The sequence below is a fragment of the Nesoenas mayeri genome, assembly GCF_963082525.1.
Source record: "Nesoenas mayeri genome assembly, chromosome: 31".
NCBI classification, from domain to species: Eukaryota; Metazoa; Chordata; class Aves; order Columbiformes; family Columbidae; genus Nesoenas; species Nesoenas mayeri.
The window spans coordinates 329713-352699 of NC_137567.1; the positions used below are offsets into that span (position 1 = coordinate 329713).

At 53.5% G+C, this 22987-nt stretch overlaps 2 protein-coding genes across 3 annotated transcripts in view; both read right to left on the reverse strand.

Annotated features, from left to right (window-relative positions):
- Positions 1-3132: 3132 nt before the first annotated feature.
- AKAP8L (A-kinase anchoring protein 8 like) lies at positions 3133-15545 on the reverse strand. Of its 2 annotated transcripts, XM_080361379.1 has the most exons (14): positions 15500-15545; positions 14552-14584; positions 14077-14296; positions 12080-12548; positions 11521-11638; positions 11383-11438; positions 11123-11159; positions 10575-10683; positions 9247-9388; positions 7413-7518; positions 6090-6220; positions 5637-5732; positions 4296-4707; positions 3133-3224 (listed from the first exon to the last, which is right to left on the reverse strand). In XM_080361379.1, the coding sequence occupies exons 1-14, from the start codon at positions 15510-15512 to the stop codon at positions 3214-3216; spliced, it is 1953 nt and encodes a 650-aa protein (XP_080217505.1). In that variant the 5' UTR covers positions 15513-15545; the 3' UTR covers positions 3133-3213. The 2 variants fall into 2 exon arrangements, with proteins under 2 accessions (XP_080217505.1, XP_080217504.1); XM_080361378.1 differs by lacking the exon at positions 3133-3224 and having other exon boundaries at positions 3690-4707.
- Positions 15546-17394: 1849 nt separating this feature from the next.
- The window catches only part of WIZ (WIZ zinc finger), a 57874-nt gene continuing 52281 nt past the window's right edge, over positions 17395-22987 (reverse strand). The window contains 3 exon segments of the mRNA XM_080361377.1: positions 17395-19635; positions 19743-19938; positions 22362-22790. Of these exon segments, the coding sequence (XP_080217503.1) occupies positions 19467-19635; positions 19743-19938; positions 22362-22790 (794 nt within the window). The 3' untranslated portion in view covers positions 17395-19466.

A 22987-nucleotide genomic window follows, 5' to 3' on the forward strand; every position in this document is an offset into this window, starting at 1 on the left:
CGGCTCCCCCATCCCATCCCATCTATAATGGCTCTTCCATCCCCTCAACAACGGCTCCTGCATCCCATCCCATCCCATCCATCCCATTTGCGATGGCTCCCCCATCCCATCCCATCCCATCCCATCCTCTCAGTGATGGCTCCTCCATCCCATCCCATCCCCAATGGCTCTTCCCTCCCATCCCCTCAGCAACGGCTCCTGCATCCCATCCCATCCATCCCATTTGCGATGGCTCCTCCATCCCATCCCATCCCGTCCCATCCCATCCCATCCCATCTGCAACGACTCCTCCCTCCCATCCCCTCAGTGATGGCTCCTCCATCCCAACCCATCCGCAATGGCTTCTCCCTCCCATCCACTCAGCAACGGCTCCTGCATCCCATCCCATCCATCCCATTTGCGATGGCTCCCCCATCCCATCCCATTCCATCCATGATGGCTCCTCCATCCCATCTCATCCCATCCCATCCCCTCAGTGATGGCTCTTCCCTCCCATCCCATCTGCAATGGCTCTTCCCTCCCATCCCATCTGCAATGGCTCCTCCATCCCATCCTATCAGCGATGGCTCCTGCATCCCATCCCATCCCATCCCATCCATCCCATTTGTGATGGCTCCTCCATCCCATCCCATCCCATCCCATCCCCTCAGTGATGGCTCCCCCATCCCATCCCATCCCATCAGCGACAGCTCCCCCATCCCATCCCCTCAGTGATGGCTCCTCCATCCCATCCTATCAGCGATGGCTCCTGTATCCCATCCCCTCAGCAACGGCTCCTGCATCCCATCCCATCCATCCCATTTGTGATGGCTCCTCCATCCCATCCCATCCCATCCGTGATGGCTCCTCCCTCCCATCCCCTCAGTGATGGCTCCCCCATCCCATCCCATCCCTTCCCATCCACAATGGCTCCTCCATCCCATCCCCTCAGTGACGGCTCCCCCATCCCATCCCATCTATAATGGCTCTTCCCTCCCATCCCCTCAGCAACGGCTCCTGCATCCCCTCCCATCCATCCCATTTGCGATGGCTCTCCCATCCCATCCCCTCAGTGATGGCTCCTCCATCCCATCCCATCTCCTCAGTGATGGCTCCCCCAACCCATCCCATCCCCTCAGAGATGGCTCCCCCATCCCATCCCATCAGCAATGGCTCTGCCAGCCCATCCCATCCTATCCGCAATGGCTCCTCCCTCCCATCCCCTCAGCAATGGCTCCTCCATCCCATCCCATCCCATCCCCAATGGCTCTTCCATCCCATCCCATCTGCAATGGCTCTTCCCTCCCATCCCATCCACAATGGCTCCTCCATTCCATCCTATCAGCGATGGCTCCCCCATCCCATCCCATCCCATCCCATCCCATCCCATCCCATCCTCTCAGCAATGGCTCCTCCATCCTATCCCATCCCATCCACCATGGCTCTCCCATCCCATCACTAACAGCTCCTCCATCCCATCCCATCCCTGATGGCTCCTCCATCTCATCCCTTCAGTAACAGCTCCTCTATCTCCATCCCATCCCATCCCCTCAGCAATGGCTCCTCCATGTCATCCCCAGGGACAGCTCCCCCATCCCATCCCATCCCATCCCTGATGGCTCCTCCATCCCATCCCATCCCATCCCATCCCATCCCTGATGGCTCCTTCATCCCATCCCCTCAGTGATGGCTCCTTCATGTCATCCTCAGGGACAGCTCCTCCATTCCATTCCATTCCATCCCATTCCATTCCATCCCATTCCATTCCATCCCGTTCCATCCGCGATGGCTCCTCCGAGATGTTTCGGTTGACACGAGAGGTTCTACAGATGTTGTTGTTTGACATCACAGATTCTACAGATGCTGTTGGTTGATGCCAGAAGTTCTACAGATGTTTTGGTTGACACCAGAACTGCTACGTCGACACCGGAACTTCTCCAGATGTTGTTCAATGTCAGAAGTTCTGCAGATGTTTTGGTCAATGCCAGATGTTCTGCATGATGCCAGATGTTCCACAGCTTGTCCAACACAACCTACCCCCCTCCCCATGGTCCCTCTTCTCAATTGGGCATCAAAGCGGGACCTGAGATCAGGTTTAATGCATCAAAACACCCCAAAACGGGCAATTAAACCCATGGATAAAGCGGCGAGCGGTTGATTCCCAACAACCCGTGGGCTTAACGGGGAGAAACCAAATTAATTACAGCGCTGACGAGCTTTTTAGTGCCTCAGGGTATTAATTATGTCTGGAAAGAATCCTCCAGGATGGGTTGGACACGTTGTTCACAGGAGATGGGGTCACGGTGTAGGGAGGCGAGGGGGTGACGTCGCGGTGACCGGTTGGGTGTTGCATGGGGAATACACCTACCGGCACGGAGCGGTGAAATGGTTGATGTCCTGGAGGTTGTTGCGTCCGTTTCCAGCACGAAATGGGTGAAATGGTTCATTTTCTGGAGGTTGTTGCGTCCGTTTCCAGCACGAAATGGGTGAAACGGTTGCTGTTCTGGAGGTTGTTGCGTCCGTTTCCAGCACGAAATGGGTGAAACGGTTCATTTTCTGGAGGTTGTTGCGTCCGTTTCCAGCACGAAATGGGTGAAACGGTTCATTTTCTGGAGGTTGTTGCGTCCGTTTCCAGCACGAAATGGGTGAAACGGTTGATTTTCTGGAGGTTGTTGCATTCATCACCAGCACAAAGTGGGTGAATTGTACAATTTCTGGAGCTCGTCACATCCATCCCAGCACAAAATGGGTGAAATGTTCAATATTCTGGAGTTTGTTGCATTAATCACCGGCACAAAGTGGGTGAAATGTTCAATATTCTGGAGCTCGTCACATCCATCCCCAGCACAAAGTGGGTGAAATGGTTGATTTTCTGGAGGTTGTTGCATTCATCACCAGCACAAATTAGGTGAATTGTACCATTTCTGGAGCTCGTCACATCCATCCTGGACACAAAGTGGGTGAAATGGTCAATATTCTGGAGCTCATCACATCCATCCCAGCACAAAATGGGTGAAATGTTCAATATTCTGGAGTTTGTTGCATTAATCACCGGCACAAAGTGGGTGAAACGTTCAAGATTCTGGAGCTCGTCACATCCATCCCCAGCAGAAGTGGGTGAGATGTTCATCACATCCATCCCGGCACAAAATGGGTGAAATGGTCAATATTCTGGAGTTGGTCCCATCCATCCTGGACATGAAATGGGTGAAATGTTCCATATTCTGGAGCTCGTCACATCCATCCTGGACACAAAGTGGGTGAAATGGTCAATATTCTGGAGCTCGTCACATCCATCCCAGCACAAAATAGGTGAAATGGTCAATATTCTGGAGTTTGTTGCACTAATCACCAGCACAAAGTGGGTGAAATGTTCAATATTCTGGAGCTCGTCACATCCATCCCAGCACAAAATGGGTAAAATGTTCGATATTCTGGAGCTCATCACATTTTGCTGGCGGAAAACTTGGCTCATACAAACAATTTTCACGTCCTAAACGCTGATTTCTCTATTCCTCAATCATTTCAGGCAGCACAATCAATACTCCAGTTGATAATTAACCAATGGTAGCTTCAATGAAGCATTTACAGCTCCATCCTCAGCGCTGCAATAAAGCTGAGCCCAACCCAAGGAACAACCCAGAGCGCGGGTTTGTAGGTCGGGTCTAAGTCGAACCTCTCCCGAGCTTTACCAGGAAATTAAGGCAGAATCACAGGCGACCTCAGGAAGGTCCTTTTTTATCTCCACTCACCAAACATCCACCTTTCAAATGAAAACATTTTACAAACAACACAACGTCGACACCGTTTAAGTTTCGCTCCGCGTTTCAATGAAGAATAAAACATCCGGGGGAACGTTACGGTCGCGTGGATGTTACGCAGAACTTAATTAAACCCCCGGAATGGAATCTGGGGTGTTTTTGGGGTGTTTTCAGACAGACAAGTGAAGGGGACAAACCACATTTTTGTTAAATATAGAAAATATGTCAATTTAAAGGGCAATAAGTTCCGTCGGTTGGATGAAGTCGTACAGATTCGCACACATGCTCGAAAGGAAAATCTAGTACAAAGCCATCTAAAAAAGAGACCGCACTAAACCGAGCTACGAAAATGAAGATTTGGTAACAAAAAGAGACAAAATTCATCTATTTTTCAAAAGAAACCACTTTACAGTAAAGGCTTCAACTGCCTAAATGTGTTTAGAATGAGAACTCGGAACGTGTGCTATGAAATTCACAGATAGTTATGGTTTCGAAAGGAAACAACGGGTCTTTGCTACTTGGCGTCGGCGTCAGGCGCTGCGGCGGCTTCCTCACCTTCCTCCTCATCCTCTTCCTCGGCCGGCGCCGAATCCGGCTGCTCCGCGTCTTCCCCCCGTTGCGTTGGTGCTTCCGTTTGTGTCTCTGTTGCCGGCTCTTCTCGCTCCCCTTCGTTTTCGGCTCCTTCCGCTTCCGATTTCTCGGGATCTGTATCTTCCGATTTGTCGGGATCTTTAGTTTCATCACCCGGATTTTCCGCCTCTGGGTTTTCCTCTTTGGGATTTTCCTCCTCGGGGTTTTCCTCCTCCGGGTTTTCCTCCTCGGGATTTTCCTCCTCCGGGTTTTCCTCCTCATCCTTGTTTTCATCCCCTCCTTCCGCTGTTCCTTCCTCCACGTTTCCGCTGGTTCCTCCATCTCCTTCCTCGTGCTCCTCCTTTTCCTCCGGGTCGTCCGTGAATGGATTCTCACCCTAAAACCAGAAGACAAACGTTCGTCTGCTGCCGCAGACTTGAACCGAGGGGCCACAACTGGAGACACTATTCCAGATGTGACACAATATTCCAGATGTGGCCTCCCCAGGGCAGAGCAGAGGGGCAGGAGAACCTCTCTGACCTACCAACCACCCCCTTCTAATCCCTCCCAGGTCCCATTGGCTTCCTGGCCACAAGGGCCCAGTGCTGGCTCAGCCCACAGCACCCGCTATTCCCAGCTGGTCTCCCATCCAAGCACTGACCAGGCCCGACCCTGCTTAGCTTCCCAGATCAGACGAGATGGGGCGTTCTCAGGGTGCTGTGGCTGTATATATTATATATATATGTATATATATGTGTTCCCCAACTCTATCCTGATAATATCTGAACTAAAAGGCAGAGTAGAGGGGCAGGAGAACCTCTCTGACTCACTGACCACCCACTTTTAACCCACCCCAGATACCATTGGTCTCCCATCCAAGCACTGACCGGGCCCGACCCTGCTTAGCTTCCCATATCAGATGGGATGGGGCGTTCTCAGGGTGCTATGGCTGTATATATTATTATATATGTGTATATATATATATGTTCTCCAACTATATCCTGATAGTATCTGAACTAAAGGGCAGGGTAGAGGGGCAGGAGAACCTCTCTGACCTACCGACCACCCCCTTCTAATCCCCACCCGCTCATCTAGCCCGTGCTCCCTGAGTTGCGCTGAGGGTGCTGTGTCCAACGCCTTACTCAAGCCAAGGCAGACCATGTGCAATAGTCAGCTCTTAGGCCCAAGTTTAAGCTCATCCTAGTCGCTCAGGAGATGATGAATAAGTCACCCACACCGCAGACTCAATAAGCAGTGATCGGAAATCCGATATGTTCTCAAAACACCCCGAATCGCCTCAAAATTGAGCTGCGGCTGGACACCCACCTTTAGGTACCGCTCCAGTTTCTTACTGATGAGCTTGTTGTTGAGGATGCTCCTCGCCACCACGAGCGACGAGCGCTTGGACTGCTCCATCATGGCCTGGACCGCGGAGAAAAGCACAAAACGCACTTAGACTGCGCCCTCAATTAACGCAAGGCCGTTAATTAGTCACAGCTCAGTGGGTGATGATACGTTTAGGTGAGAAAAGCTTGAAACAAGGTCTTGTGTTGGGAGGATTTGCGGGAGGGGGTTTAATCCTGCGAACGCCTCGATCAACGGCGTCGCAAAGGGGACGTAAAACCACCCAATTAAGGGCAGATTGAGGTTTTGGGGGATATAAGACCATCAAAATGAACCGCAAACCAGAAAGAAGCACCGAAGAGGATGGTGAAAAGCCCCCAGTGGTTTCAAGAAGCAAATTAACCAAACCCGCCCCAAATTGGGGCTCCGGCTCACCCGGCGGTTGTGGTTGTGGTCGAGCGACTTGAGGTGTTTCTGGATGAGGCCGAACTGCATGGGGATGAAGAGGTCGCAGGCGGCGCAGTGAGCGGCCTCCACCTTCTTGATGAAATGCTCCATGCCCACGTCTGCAAACCAAACCGGCGTCACGCGCCACAAAACAATCCGAGCGATGCACCTCGGCCCAGCATCAATTCTACGTGTGGTTTTGGCTACCACAAGCTCCTGGTTTGGCCACCATGAGCACTGGCTTTTGGCTACCACAAGCTCCCATTTGGCCACCATGAGCTCTGGGCTTTGGCCACCACGAGCTCCTGGTTTGGCCACCACAAGTGCTGGTTTTGGCCACCACAAGCTCTGTTTGGCCACCATGTGCTCCTGGTTTGGCCACCATGAGCACTGGGTTTTGGCCACCACGAGCTCCTGGTTTGGCCACCGCGAGTGCTGGTTTTTGGCCACCACAAGCTCCCATTTGGCCACCATGTGCTCCTGGTTTGGCCACCATGAGCACTGGCTTTTGGCCACCATGAGCTCTGTTTTTTGGCCACCATGTGCTCCTGGTTTGGCCACCATGAGCACTGGCTTTTGGCTACCACAAGCTCCCATTTGGCCACCGCAAGTGCTGGTTTTTGGCCACCACAAGCTCCCATTTGGCCACCATGAGCACTGGCTTTTGGCCACCACGAGCTCTGGGTTTTGGCCACCACAAGCTCCCATTTGGCCACCACAAGCTCCCAGTTTAGACACTACAAGTGCTGGTTTTTGGCCACCACAAGTGCTGTTGTTTGGCCACCACAAGCTCTGGTCTTCGGCCACCATGTGCTCCTGGTTTGGCCACTATGAGCACTGGCTTTTGGCTACCACAAGCTCCCATTTGGCCACCATGAGCTCTGGGTTTTGGCCACCACAAGCTCCTGGTTAGGACACCACAAGTGCTGGTTTTGGCCACCACAAGCTCTGTTCTTTGGCCACCATGTGCTCCTGGTTTGGCCACCATGAGCACTGGCTTTTGGCCACCACGAGCTCCTATTTGGCCACCATGAGTTCTGGGTTTTGGCCACCACGACCTTGTGGCTTGGGCACTGCAAGTGCTGGCTTTTGGCCACCACGAGCTCCCAGTTTGGCCACCACGAGCTCTGGTGTTTGGCCACCACGAGCTCCCAGTTTGGGCACTGCAAGTGCTGTTTTTTGGCCACCACAACCTCCTGGTTTGGCCACCACGAGTGCTAGTTTTTGGCCACCACAAGCTCCCAGTTTGGCCACCACGAGCTCCCTATTAATGGAACTCCCGCGGCGGCCGATCCGGCACAGAACTCTGACCTTGCGTGAGATCCTGGTCCCTGTAGATCTGCTGGATCACCGCGTTGATGTCGTCGATCGCTTGACGCCGCTCCTCGGTTTTGCGCGTTTTATTGGCGACGTATTCCTGGACGACACAACATTTCCCGGTCACCCAAAGCAGCGGCTCCGACGCTTTAGCTCGAGTATATTCCGCTTTTTGGAGCGTTTTGCAATGAGGTTACTCAGAGGAGCAGTTTGGGAGCTTCAGGGTGTCTCCAAATTAATTATGATATGAATGTGGTCTACTTTGGCTTCACCAAAGCCTGATGAAATTTAACAAGGGAAAGTGTAGAGTCTTGATCTGGGCAGGAACAGCCCTAGGGTCCAGTATAGGTTGGGAAATTATATATTAGAGAGACGTGTAGGGGAAAGGGACCTGGGGGTCCTGGGGACAGCAGGGTGACCATGAGCCAGCACTGGGCCCTTGTGGCCAGGAAGCCAATGGGACCTGGGGGGGATTAGAAGGGGGTGGTCAGTAGGTCAGAGAGGTTCTCCTGCCCCTCTGCTCTGCCCTTTAGTTCAGATACTATCAGGTTATACTTGGGGAACATATATATATATAATATATACAGCCATAGCACCCTGAGAACGCCCGATCTCATCTGATGTGGGAAGCTAAGCAGGGTCGGGCCCGGTCAGTGCTTGGATGGGAGACCAGCTGGGACCTGGGGGGGATTAGAAGGGGGTGGTCAGTGAGTCAGAGAGGTTCTCCTGCCCCTCTACTCTGCCTTTTAGTTCAGATATTATCAGGATATAGTTGGGGAACACATATATATACATATCTATATAATATATACAGCCATAGCACCCTGAGAACACCCCATCTCGGCTGATCTGGGAAGCTAAGCAGGGTCAGGCCCGGTCAGTGCTTAGATGGGAGACCAATGGGACCTGGGGTGGGTTAGAAGGGGGTGGTCAGTGAGTCAGAGAGGTTCTCCTGCCCCTCTACTCTGCCCTTTAGTTCAGATACTATCAGGATATACTTGGGGAACACATATATATACACATATAATATATACAGTCACAGCACCCTGAGAACACCCCATCCCGTCTGATGTGGGAAGCTAAGCAGGGTCGGGCCCGGTCAGTGCTTGGATGGGAGACCAGCTGGGAATAGCGGGTGCTGTGGGCTGAGCCAGCACTGGGCCCTTGTGGCCAGGAAGCCCATGGGACCTGGGGTGGGTTAGAAGGGGGTGGTCAGTGGGTCAGAGAGGTTCTCCTGCCCCTCTATTCCACCCTGGTGAGGCCACATCTGGAATAGTGTGTCCAGTTGTGGCCCCTCAGTTCCAGCAGGACAGGGAACTGCTGGAGAGGGTCCAGCGTAGGGCAATGAAGATGATGAAGGGAGTGGAGCATCTCCCTTATGAAGAAAGAATGAGGGAGCTGGGGCTCTTTAGTTTGGAGAAGAGGAGCCTGAGGGGTGACCTTATTAATGTTTATCAATATCTAAAGGGTGAGTGCCACGAGGATGGAGCCAGGCTCTTCTGGGTGGGAAACAGTGATAGGACAAGGGGGAATGGGATCAAGCTGGAACACAAGAGGTTCCACTTAAATATGAGAAGAAACATCTTCTCAGTGAGGGTGACGGAGCCTGGAACGGGGTACCCAGGGGGTGTGGAGTCTCCTTCTCTGCAGACATTCCAACCCACCTGGACATGTTCCTGTGCGACCTCACCTGGGCGCTCCTGCTCCATGGGGGGATTGCACTGGATGAGCTTTTGAGGTCCCTTCCAATCCCAAACATACTGTGATACTGTGATTAATAGTAATTAAACGACCCCCGATTGGAAGCGGAGGGGGTGGAGACGCTCACCTGGAGGAAATCGGCCGTTTGTTGGGGTAATTTGGTGCCCACGAACTTGAAATGCTCCTTGTGGAATTTGCTCTCCAGGTGGTTGTTCATCTCGTCGTCGTAGAAGGTTCGGTACTTGCAGAGCGAGCACACGAACTGGATCCTGGCGAGAGAGGCCGAGGGAGAGAGACGTCAAGGGGCGAGATAATGAAGTGATTCCATTAATGAGGTTTCCAAGCCTTTGGATAGCGATGGGATGTACTAAAGAAAAAGGAAGGGGGGAAGGAAGGAGAGGGGGCGAGAGAGAAGGGGGGTGGGCAAGGGGGGGGCAGGGGGGCAAAGGGGGGTGCAAAGGAGGGGGCGAGGGGGCAAGAGAGGAAGGGGGCAAGAGAGGAGGGGGTGGGCAAGAGAGGAGGAGGGGCAAGGGGGGGGGTGGGCAAGAGAGGAGGGGGGGGCAAGAGAGGAGGGGGGGCAAGGGGGGGGCAAGAGAGGGGGGGGAAGGGGGGGAAGGCGGGGAAGGGGGGGCAAGAAGGGGGGGAGGGGCAAGAAAGGGGGGAGGGCAAGAAAGGGGGGAGGGCAAGAAAGGGGGGAGGGCAAGAAAGGGGGGGGCAAGAAAGGGGGGGGCAAGAAAGGGGGGAGGGGCAAGAAAGGGGGGGAAGGGGGGAAGGTGGGGAAGGGGGGGCAAGAAGGGGGGGAGGGGCAAGAAGGGGGGGAGGGGCAAGAAAGGGGGGGAGGGGCAAGAAAGGGGGGAGGGGCAAGAAAGGGGGGAGGGGCAAGAAAGAGGGGAGGGGCAAGAAAGAGGCGAGGGGCAAGAAAGGGGGGAGGGGCAAGAAAGGGGGGGGCAAGAAGGGGGGGCTAGAAAGGGGGGGGGGGCTAGAAAGGGGGGGGGGCTAGAAAGGGGGGGGGCTAGAAAGGGGGGGCTAGAAAGGGGGGGCTAGAAAGGGGGGGGGCTAGAAAGGGGGGGCTAGAAAGGGGGGGGCTAGAAAGGGGGGGGGGCTAGAAAGGGGGGGGGGGGCTAGAAAGGGGGGGGCTAGAAAGGGGGGGCTAGAAAGGGGGGGCTAGAAAGGGGGGGCTAGAAAGGGGGGGCTAGAAAGGGGGGGGGCTAGAAAGGGGGGGGCAAGAGAGGAGGTGCAAGGCGGGGAGCAAGGTTGGAGCAAGGGGGGGGGCGCGGAGCAAGGGGGGCGCGGAGCAAGGGGGGGCGGAGCAAGGGGGGGGCGGAGCAAGGGGGGCGGAGCAAGGGGGGCGGAGCAAGGGGGGCGGAGCAAGGGGGGCGGAGCAAGGGGGGGGGCAAGCAGATTAAAAGCCAAAGGAAGCAGTCCAAGCAAGCCTCGGCGGTGCGGAGCGCCCACCTCTCCACCATGCGGTCCCGGTGTCTCTTCTTCTGCCTGTCCTGGGTTTTCCGACCCGCCTGCAGTTTGCGCTTGATCTGGCTGATCTCCTCCTGGATGGTCAGCGCACCTGGGAAAACAGCTCGTTAACGACCATTCCCCTAACGAGCCGAGGCCAACACACAAACCACAGCATCGCCCACCCCAAATTACCTTTTTTCCCCCTAAAAAAGCCACGCTGGGACAGTTTTGGCGAGCGGAGGGGAACCACAGACTCTAGTGTGACTTCTCAGCTCTTGATTGTAATTACTCTTCCCTTCTAGTGGTTTGATAAGGTTTGAATAGTTCATTAATTACAGGTTTGATTAACATCGCCCTGACGTCGCAATAACACTCGGCTGAGTTTCCAGCGTTGATTTTGGGGACAGAAAAGCTGGTTTTCTATGCGGCTGCATTTCTCATCACCAAGAAGGTTTAACTCAGATCAACAAGACCAGAAGGGCCAAAACAAAGACTCCAAGGCGCTAATTAGACCGGGATTTAATTGGAAATCAGAGCTCCCAACTCACCTTTCTCCAAATCTCTCCCTTCTTCATCCTCCCCCTCCTGCGAACACAATGGGGGGAGGTTAAAGTTAAACCCATTAAGAGGGTTTTTAATTAAACGGGTATTTTACTCTTCATTGAGAAGCTCCCGACGCTTCCCTTAAAGGAGCTTTATCTTCCCATCCTCACCCCAAACTCAGCCGAATCCCTTTGGGAATAAGGTGGGGAATCCACCCTCATTGCGCCTTTTCACCTCAATAAAGCACTTTCCAAGAGTTACTCACCCCTCTGGAACCTTCTCTGTCTTCTCTTTCCCCCGATTCACCTTCCGTTCCCTCGTCTGAAAGAAACGTGGCATTGCTAGAAAGAACCGGCTCAACCGGCACCTTAAACCCGCGACGCCGCCTAAAATCAAGACTCACCGTTGTCCGAATCGGAGTTGTCGGAACAATCTGTCTTGGCCGCTTTGCTGTCGGGCTCATCCGAGCTGTTCGTTTGCTTCCGTTTCTTCGCCGTGGGGTCTTTCCTCATTTTCTTTCTCTGGGAGGAGAGGGAGGTTGAGAAGTGAATCCTTGTGGGATTAATCCGCGATAAAAACGTCTTATTTTAGTGGTTTTTAGCGAGCGAAGCTTCGCGCGTTAAGTTTGAGCGGGATGGATATAACCCACCACAGCCTACCCCAGAATATAAGGAATTAAACCCAAAAGGGCCGTAAGATTCTCCTTCCTTCAACATTTTGAGGGTTAAAACATCTCCTGTACCAAAAGCCCCGTCTAACGAGGCTCCATCATCACAACAAGCGCACGGAGAGAGGAATTGGGGGGAAATAGGTGTTTTCTCGGCTCCGAGGTGGGGACACAATCCTGTATCAATGTTGCTCCGCAACCAAGCACAGAAAACCCGCTATAAAGCTTTTCGCTTCCCCGGGGTGTATTTTGGAGCCCGTCTGTCGGGAAATAACGACACGGTGCAAATACTCACCCTAAAATCCGAGTCCCACATCCTCCAGTTTCTCCTCATGCGTTGTTTCATCATCCCTCCCCCGTACCGCATGTTTCCCGAAAATCCCCGCATGCCTTGGAACATGTTGAGCTCGGGGATGATGTTATGGGAGAAAAGGGACGGGAGGCGGTTGGAACCGAAGCCTCGAGAAGCAACGGACGGTGGGGGCTCGTCCCACTGTCCCCCCGCGCGCCCGCCGTATGGGGACGAGCCGGAGCGGTTGTTCCGACCGTCCCGACCCCAGTTCTGCCCCCGTTGAGCAAAGTTGTCCCGGTTGTATCGGTTCTGATACTGCTCGCGACGGTTCCCGTAGAAGTTATCGTAGGGCCCCTCGTAGGCGTTGTCGTTGTCGTGTTCCGATTCGGTGTAGTCGTAGTCGTAGCCGGAGCGGTACATGTTGCGGTCGTTCATGGGAGATCTGGAGTCGTAGGGGTCGTATGTGTCGTATCTGCAAGAGACGCGAAGGGCGGATGTCGCCGGTGAGTAAAAAGTGGCCAAAATGGGGGTTTTAGGGTTATTTTTCAATAGGGACATGTTTTGCTGCTGGTGGAGCTCAAAGGTTTTCGTTCTGGTGGCAGAGGAGGGGGTGCTGTGGCTGTATATATTATATATATATATATATATATATATATATATATGTATATATATGTTCCCTAAGTATATCCTGATAGTATCTGAACTAAACCCTTTTATCAAGGGCAGAGCAGAGGGGCAGGAGAACCTCTCTGACCTACTGACCACCCCCTTCAAATCCACCCCAGATACCATTGGTCTCCCATCCAAGCACTGACCGGGCCCGACCCTGCTTAGCTTCCCTGATCAGAAGAGATGGGGCGTTCTCAAGGGTGCTATGGCTGTATGTATTATATATATGTACATATATATGTTCCCCAAGTATATCCTGATAATATCTGAACTAAACCCTTTTTTCAAGGGCAGAGCAGAGGGCCAGGAGAACCTCTCTGACCTACCGACCACCCCCCTTCTAATCCACCCCAGGTACCATTGGTCTCCCATCCAAGCACTGACCGGGCCCGACCCTGCTTAGCTTCCCAGATCAGACGAGATGGGGCGTTCTCACGGTGCTATGGCTGTATATATTATGTATATGTATATATATATATGTTCCCCAAGTATATCCTGATAGCATCTGAACTAAAGGGCAGAGCAGAGGGGCAAGAGAACCTCTCTGACCTACTGACCACCCCCTGGAAATAAAGCAGCGAAAGATTTTTTAATATCGACGATATTAAAACATTTTGTAGCATAATTTGGGCGCTTCGAGTGACCTGATGCTCAAGAGAAGATCGCGAGGCCAAATGAGTCCCCATCGTCACATCGAGCGCACAGAGGGAGGAATTGGGGGGAAAATGATGTTTTCCCCGCTCCAATGTCAGGGGAAAAATCTTTTACTCATTTTAAGCATTAAGAAGCGACCACTTGGTAAAAATACCAAGTCCTGGCTCAAAATCTACAGCGTACATTCATAAATTTGAAATAGACGGCGAAATAATCCCATTGATTAGTATTTAAGCGTTAATAACCATCAGCGGGGAGGTGGGTGATTGGCTACAAGACTCTCGCTGTGATCAACCCGTTCATCAAGCTTAAATATGATATTGTGACTTAAGCTGAGATTAAGTATGAAATAGCGCCTTGTTTTGCTTAGAACCGCTCTAGGACAGAAACAAGCCGTGAGAACATTCATAATCATAATTTCATTAATCATAAATTCATTAATCATAAATTCATTAATCATAATTATGGTTTTCCTTAAGAACCCGCAATTCCGCGACCACCGGAAAAGCCGCCCGCCCTATATTTACATCTATTTTTGCAAGATATTGATGAAAATGAAGCATTAAATCCTATTTTAGGAGGACGACGGAGCCGCCTCGTGACGCTGGAAAAGGCACAAAGAGACAAGGAACAACCCAATGATGCTTAATGAGCTTAACGAGGTCGTTAGCACCCACCTGTCGCCATAGTGGCCGCCGGGCATGGCGTCGGCGTCCATGTGCGGCACCATATCCAAGCGCTGGTTCATCTTCCCCATTTCGGCGCCGCCGGAGCCCTCGGGGTTCACGTCCACGTCCGAATTGCCCATTTCCCATGAATTGGAGGCGGCGACGCCGTAGCCGTAACTCCCCGAGTTGTCCTGACCGTAGCCATAGCCGTAACCATAACCCTCATAACCTGCAAGGACGGCAACAACTCAACGCTTTGCTTTAGATCCACCTTTGCTAATTGTTTATTACCCCAAGGAAACGCCGCGGGGCGTTATAATTAAAAACCCCGCTCAAATTTCTATTTAAGCCGCTAATAAACCTCATAAAGCTTGAATGGAATTGATGCTTAAGTCCCATAAATCACAACCACAGCGTTTAGTTCCCTCCTAGAAGGTAACAAACCAATTTACCAACGATTTCCTCATGGTTTTACCATACTTGCCTCTATTTGTCCCAGAGTTCCAGTCTCCATAACCTAAAAAAGAGCACAGAGCAATTAGAAATGAGTTTCTCGTTAGCGGGGGCGCTCGCTAATGAAGAAACGGTCGTTTTGAAGCTTCCAAACTTAGCGGCGCTCCCAAGAATCCATTAATTTTACAGCAAATGGCCAAAAACGGGACTTTAACGTCACCACTATTCACTTGTCTTACACAAAACCAGGTTTAATTTTAAGCTGGGAACCATTTTCAGCGCTGAAATTTGGGTGAAACATTCGGGATCTCGCGCGGAATGAAGCCCTAAAATAAGCAAGATTAGGGGCAATTTGAGGTATTTTAATTTCATTATTTATATGGGGATTGATGCTTTGGGGTAAAATGTCTCCGCGCTTTGTCCGGGCGAGAAACCCTTAGTTTCCCCAATTAATTTGCCGTGTTAATTAATTCCAGCCTCGTTAACCAGGGTTTGTATGCAAAGCGCCTCAAGCCATGTGGGAAACAGCAACACCTTGAGGGTTCTTATGGTGATTTCCCTTTGAATTGGAAGTTTTTCCTCACAGAATCAAAGGAATGATGGTGAATAAAGCGGGAAATCGCTTCGCTCCACAGGTGAGGAGCCAAAGGGGTAAAAACCTCAAGATTAACGGGAGGAAAAGGTGAAAGCGCCGCTAAACCGGGCGAGGAGAAGAACGGCCGAGGAATTCGCCACAGGAATGAGGGGTAAAAGCGTAATTTTGAGTAATTTTCCTGTCAGAAACAGCGTGGGGGGGGGGGGGGGGGCACCGGGGACTCCGCGGGGACGGGGCAGGAGGCGCCTCAGGCCCTGCGGGCAGCGGGAAGCGGCAGCGCCCGCCGCCCCCCGCGGGGTGCGGGATCCCCCCGCCTCACAGACACCCCCCCGGTGCCCCGCGGGGCCGCCCCCGCCGCCATCTTGCGGCGCCGCCGCCCCTCACCTGAGTAACTCATGATGGCGGCGCCGCCGGCGGCCGCCGCCTCCTCCTGCGCGACACGGTAACGGCGGCGCGCGGGCCCCGCCTCCCCGCCCCATTGGCCGCGCCGCTCCGCCTCCTCAGCTCTCATTGGTCAGCGGCTCCGCGCCCCGCCGCTGTTGGTCCAGCCTCCCCGCGTGATGCGTGGGTCTCATTGGATGACGCTCGCCGCCTCCCTGGCGTGCCACGGGGCGGCGCCCGCGGTGATTGGTGAATGGGGATGTCAATCAGAGCGCCGGGGGTTGCTCGCTCAATGGCGAGCGCTGATTGGTAAAGCTCGCGAGGGGCCGTGAGCGCCACCGCTCTGATCTGTGATTGGCCAGCGGAGGGGCGGGCTGCCCCTGGGAGCGCCAATGGGACTGCACACCCGCCTCCCCGCGCCGCGGCGCCTCCTGCTATTGGCTGAGGCTGAGGAAGCCCCGCCCCGCCGGGGACCTGCGCGGCACCATTTAAAGGGACACACCCCCCGTGGTTGTGGCCATAGTGGGCGTGGCCTCGCCCTGACCCCGGTGTCCCCATAGGTGAGAACAGGGTCATGTCGCCCCCATGTCCCCATATCCCAGGACATGGAGCCACATGTGGGTCCCCATGTCCATGAGATCTGGCCACATCCTGACCCCAGTGTCCCCATTTCCAGGGGTCAAGGCCACATCCTGACCCCAGTGTCCCCTTATGGGAGGACAGGTCCACATTGTGACCCCGGTGTCCCCATTTCCAGGGTCAAGGTCACATCCTGACCCCAGTGTCCCCATTTCCAAGGTCAAGGCCACATCCTGACCCCAGTGTCCCCTTATTTGAGGACATAAACCCATTGTGACCCCGATGTCCCCATTTCCAGAGTCAAGGTCACATTGTGACCCCAGTGTCCCCATTTCCAGGGTCAAGGTCACATCCTGACCCCAGTGTCCCCATTTCCAAGGTCAAGGCCACATCCTGACCCCAGTGTCCCCTTATGGGAGGACAGGGCCACATTGTGACCCCGGTGTCCCCATTTCCAGGGTCAAGGTCACATCCTGACCCCAGTGTCCCCTTATTTGAGGACACACCCTCATTGTGATCCCAGTGTCCCCATTTCCAGGGGTCAAGGTCACATCCTGGCCCCAGTGTCCCCTTATTGGAGGACAGGGCCACATCCTGACCCCAATGTCCCCAATTCCAGGGTCAAGGCCACATCCTGACCCCCATGTCCCCATTTCCAGGGTCAAGGCCACATCCTGACCCCCGTGTCCCCATTTCCAGGGTCAAGGTCACATCCTGATCCCAGTGTCCCCATATTTTAGGACACAACCCCATTGTGACCCTGATGTCCCCATGTCCAGGGTCAAGGTCACATTGTGACCCCAGTGTCCCCATTTCCAGGGTTAAGGTCACATCCCGACCCCAGTGTCCCCTTATTGGAGGACAGGGCCACATTGTGACCCCAATGTCCCCATTTCCAAGGTCAAGGTCACATCCTGACCCCAGCGTCCCCATATTTTAGGACACAATCCCATTGTGACCCCAGTGTCCCCATTTCCAGGGTCAAGGTCACATCCTGACCCCAGTGTCCCCATTTCCAGGGTCAAGGTCACATCCTGACCCCAGTGTCCCCTTATTGGAGGACAGGGCCACATTGTGACCCTGGTGTCCCCATTTCCAGGGTCAAGGTCACATTGTGACCCCTGTGTCCCCATTGCCAGCGTCAAGGCCACATTATGACCCCAGTGTCCCCATTTCCAAGGTCAAGGTCACAACCCACCCCCTGTTCCTTTAAACTTCACCTAAAACCACCCAAATGGTCCCCAAAACTGTGTCCCCACCCCTGCGGGGACGTCCCCGTCCCCCCATCTCGGGTACCAGAGACTCCCCCCGTGTCATTTCCAGAAGAATTTAATCCATCGTCCCATATTCCCGGGTACAAGAATCACCAGAATGTGCCCCAAAAATAATCGGAAATTTAAAAAAAAAAAGGGGAAAAAAATAAACCCAAAAATACGAACCATTAAAATTCCTTCGGAAATGTGGAATTGTGGGAGTTTTCCAAAGCAAAGTGAACGAACGTTCCTCATTTCTACACAAATCTAGAGCTTAAAAAAGTCGAGTCTATGGAACTAGACGAGGAGAAACGGGAAATAAAGAGAGAAGGACGTGAAACTTGCGGGAAGTTTCCGGGAAGTTTCCAGGAAGTTTCCAGGAAGTTTCCGGGAAGTTCCCAGAAACTTTGTAGAAATTTCCCCCGAATTTTTCTAGAAATTTCCCTGGAATTTTCTAGGAATAATCTGGAAATTTCCAGGGAATTTTCCCAGGAATTTTGTCTCATAATTTCCCCGGAATTTCCCAGAAATTTTCTAGGAATTTTCCGGAAATTTCACAGGAATTTTGGGGGAATTTTCCGGAAATTTCCCAGGAATTTTGGGGGAATTTTTCTAGGAATTTTCTGTGAATTTCCCCAAAATTTTCTGGGAATGTTCTGGAAATTTCCCAGGAATTTCTTGGGATTTTTTTCCAGAATTTTCCCAGGATTTTTGTGTCATAATTTCCCAGGAATTTCCCAGGAATTTCCCAGGAATTTTCTGGAATTTCACAGGAATTTTGGGGGGAATTTTCTGGAAATTTCCCAGGAATTTCCTGTGAATTTCCCAGAAATTTTCTAGGAATATTCTGGAAACTTCCCAGGAATTTCATGGCAATTTTTCCAGAATTTTCCCAGGAATTCTTCTGATAATTTCCCGGGAATTTCCCAGGAATTTCCCAGAAATTTCACAGGATTTTTTTGGGGAATTTTCTGGAAACTTCCCAGGATTTTGGGGGGAATTTTTCTAGGAATTTTCTGTGAATTTCCCCCAAATTTTCTAGGAATATTCTGGAAATATCTGGGGAATTTTTCTGGAAATTTCCCAGGAATTATCTAGGAATTTCCCAAGAATTTTTCTGGAAATTTCCTGGGAATTTCCCCAATTTTTTTTAGGCATTTTCCCAGAAATTTCCTGGAAATTTCCCCAAAATTTTTTTAGGTATTTTCCCAGAAATTTCCTGGAAATTTCCCCAAAATTTTTTAGGCATTTTTCCCAGGAATTTCCTGGAAATTTTCCATAAATCTTTTAGGAATTTTCCCAGGAATCTTCTAGAAATTTTCCAGGAATTTGCCAGGAACTTCCCAAGAACTTCCTGTGAATTTCCCAGGAATTTTCTAGGAATTTCCTGGAAATTTCCCAGAAATTTTTTAGGAATTTTCTAGAAATTTTCTAAGACCTTCCCACGAATTTCCTGGAAATTTCCCAGGAATTTCCCATTAATTTCCCGAAAATATCCTGGAAATTTCCCATTAATTTCCCGGAAATTTCCCACGAATTTCCCATGAATTTCCCGGAAATTTCCCAGGAGCTTCCCGGAAATTTCCTGGAAATTTCCCATGAATTTCCCGGAAATTTCCCCATCCCCCCGTTGCTCTTTCACCGTCTCCGGCGCAATTCGAGGCGAACCGGCCGCGGGGGATGAAACGCTGAATCCGTTGCCATTGGTTTTGCCGCGGTGGCAAAGCGCCGGCAAACCGGCGGCTCTTTCGGTGTGGGAAAAGGGGATTTTGGGCAACATGCAAGCCCCGGAACCAAGCGATTCCGACACCTACGCGACACTAAATCCCATCGTCGCCTATGGAGAAAAAATAAAAACCAACCGAAAAATCGAATATACATTAATCTAAGGGTCATATACAAAATCCACAGAGTTTTCCCCGGCGGTTTCGCCCCCCTCGCCGCCGGTGAAGGCGACACCGTTTGTTCTTTGGGTTCCAAAAACGGGGTGCGAGGAGCGATCCCCGGTGGGATCCGTGTAGTGCTGGGGTTACCCCCCCCCCCCCATAGCCAAATTTGGGGTAAAAAGGGGGCGAAACGCAGCGATTTCAGCCCCGTTTTCCCCCCCAAACGCGAGAAAGGGGGTTTCGGCGGCGCCGTTACTGAGCCTCGGCGAGGGGAGGCGGCGGCTCGGGGGCCGGGGGAGCTTCGCCCCCCCCAAGCAACGGATCCGTTTTGGCAAAATTCATCTCGAGGATGTGGTGCTGGAGGTGCCGGACCCACTGCTCCTGGATGGACAAGGGGCCCTGGAATTCCATCTCGCAGAACCTGCGGATAAAGGGGTTTCAGCGCCGGGACGGCCGCGGTTTGAACCGTGAGGGGGGTGTGAAATGGGGGGGGGAAATGGGTGATTTTGGATGGGTGTTGTTCCCTACCTGCACTTGAGGGTGTAGATGTTCCCCACGAACTTGACCAGGGAGGTCTGGGGGGGCCGCGGGACCAGGGAGGGCACGGGGCGCACGCGGGGAGGGGGCGGCCGCCGCGGCTCCTCCAGCTTGGGGGGGAATTCGGCGCCGTCCTTGTCGCGGCGCAGGGGGGGGTCCAGGGAACGGGGCTGGCGCCGCTCGAACTCTGCGGGGGGAGGTGGAGGGGTTAGATGGGGGGGTGGGGGTTCGTTGTGGGGGGAGGGGGTTAGATTGGGGTAGGGGGGGTTAGATTGGGGCTGGAGGGTTATTTGCAGTGGGGGGTTAGATTGGGGTGGGGGGATTAGATTGGGGGGGGGGTAGATTGGGGTATGGGGTTTCATTGGGGTGGGGGATTAGATTGGGGTGGGGGGTTTAATTGGGGTGGAGGGATTAGATTGGGGGGATTAGATTGGGGGGATTAGATTGGGGGGATTAGATTGGGGTGGGGGGTTAGATTGGGGTGGGGGGGTTAGATTGGGGTGGGGGGTGAGATGGGGGTGGGGGGTGAGATGGGGGTGGGGGGGTGAGATGAGGGTGTGGGGGTTAGATTAGGGGGGTTAGATTAGGGTGGGGGGTTAGATTGAGGCGGTTTAATTGGGGTGGGGGGTTAGATTGGGGTGGGGGGTTAGATTGGGGTGGGGGGATTAGATTGGGGTGGGGGGATTAGATTGGGGTGGGGGGATTAGATTGGTGGTGGTGGGGTTAGATTGAGGTGGGGGGATTAGATTGGGGGGGTTAGATTGGGGTGGGGGGTTTAATTGGGGTGAGGGGTTTGGGGTGGGAGGTTTGATTGGGGTGAGGGGTTAGATTGGGGGGGTTAGATTAGGGTGGGGGGTTAGATTGGGGTAGGGGTTTAGATTGGGGTGGGGGGTTAGATTGGGGTGGGGGGTTAGATTGGTGGTGGTGGAGATTGAGGGTGGGGGGGATTAGATTGGGGGGGTTAGATTGGGGTGGGGGGTTTAATTGGGGTGGGGGGGTTTGGGGTGGGAGGTTTGATTGGGGTGGGGGGTTAGATTAGGGTGGGGGGTTAGATTAGGGTGGGGGGTTAGATTAGGGTGGGGGGTTAGATTGGGGTAGGGGTTTAGATTGGGGTGGGGGGTTAGATTGGGGTGGGGGGTTAGATTGGGGTGGGGGGTTTAAATGGGGTGGGAGGTTTAATTGGGGTGGGGGGATTAGATTGGGGGGGTTAGATTGGGGTGGGGGGTTTAATTGGGGGGGGGTAGATTGGGGTGGAGGGATTAGATTGGGGTGGGGGGGATTAGATTGGGGTGGAAGGGTTAGATTGAGGTGGGGGGATTAGATTGGGGGGGTGTTTAATTGGGGTGGGGGGTTTAATTGAGGTGGGGGGATTAGATTGGGGGGGTTAGATTGGGGTGGGGGGTTAGATTGGGGGGGTTAGATTAGGGTAGGGGGTTTAATTGGGGTGGGGGGGTCTAATTGGGGTGGGGGGTCTAATGGGGGGGTTAGATTGGGCGGGGGAGTTAGATGGGTGGGGGGTTTAATTGGGGTGGGGGGTCTAATTGGAGTGGGGGGTCTAATTGGGGTGAAGGGTTAGATTAGGGTGGTGGGATTAGATTGGAATGGGGGGTTTAACTAGGGTGAGGGGGTTTACATTGGAGTGGGGGGTTTAGATTAGGGCGGGGGGGAGATCAGGGTGGGGGGGTTTAGATCAGGCTGGGAGGGTGGTTAGACCAGGTTGGGGGAGTTTAGACCAGGGTGAGGGGGTTTAGACCGGGCTTGGGGGCTTTAGACCAGGCTGGGGGGGCTTAGACAGGGGTGTGGGGGTTTAGATGGGGCTAGGGGGGTTTAGACCAGGGTGAGGGTGTTTAGACGAGGATGAGGGGGTTTAGACAGGGCTGGGGGGGTGTTAGACCAGGCTGGGGGTGGTTTAGACCAGGGTCAGGGGGTTTAGACCAGGGTGAGGGGGTTTAGACCAGGGTGAGGGGGTTTAGACCAGGGTGAGGGGGTTTAGACCAGGGTGAGGGGGTTTAGACCAAGGTGAGAGGTTTTAGACCAGGGTGAGGGGGTTTAGACCAAGGTGAGGGGGTTTAGACCAGAGTGAGGGGGTTTAGACCAGGGTGAGAAGTTTTAGACCAGGGTGAGAGGTTTTAGACCAGGGTGAGAGGGTTTAGACCAGGGTGAGAGGGTTTAGACCAGGGTGAGAGGGTTTAGACCAGGGTGAGAGGGTTTAGACCAGGGTGAGAGGGTTTAGACCAGGGTGAGAGGTTTTAGAGCAGGGTGAGAGGTTTTAGACCAGGGTGAGGGGGTTTAGACCAGAGTGAGGGGGTTTAGACCAGAGTGAGGGGGTTTAGACCAGGGTGAGAGGGGTTTAGACCAGGGTGAGAGGTTTTAGACCAGGGTGAGGGGGTTTAGACCAAGGTGAGGGGGTGTAGACCAAGGTGAGAGGTTTTAGACCAGGGTGAGAGGTTTTAGACCAGGGTGAGAGGTTTTAGACCAGGGTGAGCGGGTTTAGACCAGGCTGGGGGGTTTTAGACCAGCCTGGGGGGTTTTAGACCAGCCTGGGGAGGGTTTAGACCAGCCTGGGGAGGTTTAGACCAGCCTGGGGTGCTTTATTTCCCCCCAACTCACTACTGATGTTGGATCGTTGATGCTCCTCCAGCTTCACCAGCGACAGGGGGGACGTGACCAGGGGCCTCTCGGCGCCGCTCCCCCCGTCCAGCAGCTTCGCGGCGTCGCCGTGCGCCAAATCTCCCGGCAAACCCTTCCCCAGCAGCGCCACGGCGCCGCCCTGGAGCCCCAACGGCACCCGGCGAGCGCCGCCGGCGTGCGCCGAGTTACGGAACTTCTTGGTGAAGGGTCGACCCCCCTGGATGTAACTCCGGTAAGCGCCGGCTTTTTGGGGGCGGTGCCGGATCCACTCGCTCAGCGTCTCGATGGGGGAACCGTTGACGCACCACTCGGTGACGCCGAATTGCCGCAGGTGGGCCCGCGCGTGGCTGGCCAGGGCTTTGCGGTTCTCGAAGTAGAGGCCGCAGAGTTCGCAACAGGCTTCGGTGGCTGTGGGGGGACACAAAATACATGGGGGTGAGCAGGGAGACGTTTCCCCCCCAAGCCTGGTCTAAACCCCCCCATGCTTGGTCTAAGATCCCCAGCCTGGTCTAAACCCCCCTCACCCTGGTCTAAACACCCTCACCCTGGTCTAAACCTCCACACCCCTGTATAAACACCCTCACCCTGGTCTAAACACCCTCACC

Coding starts and splice junctions, on each gene's coding strand:
- AKAP8L (XM_080361378.1), bottom strand. Junction 11,639..12,079: donor TGTGGGACTCGGATTTTAGG/GTGAGTATTTGC, acceptor CTCTCCTCCCAG/AGAAAGAAAATGAGGAAAGA. Junction 9,389..10,574: donor CGGGACCGCATGGTGGAGAG/GTGGGCGCTCCG, acceptor CTCTCTCGCCAG/GATCCAGTTCGTGTGCTCGC.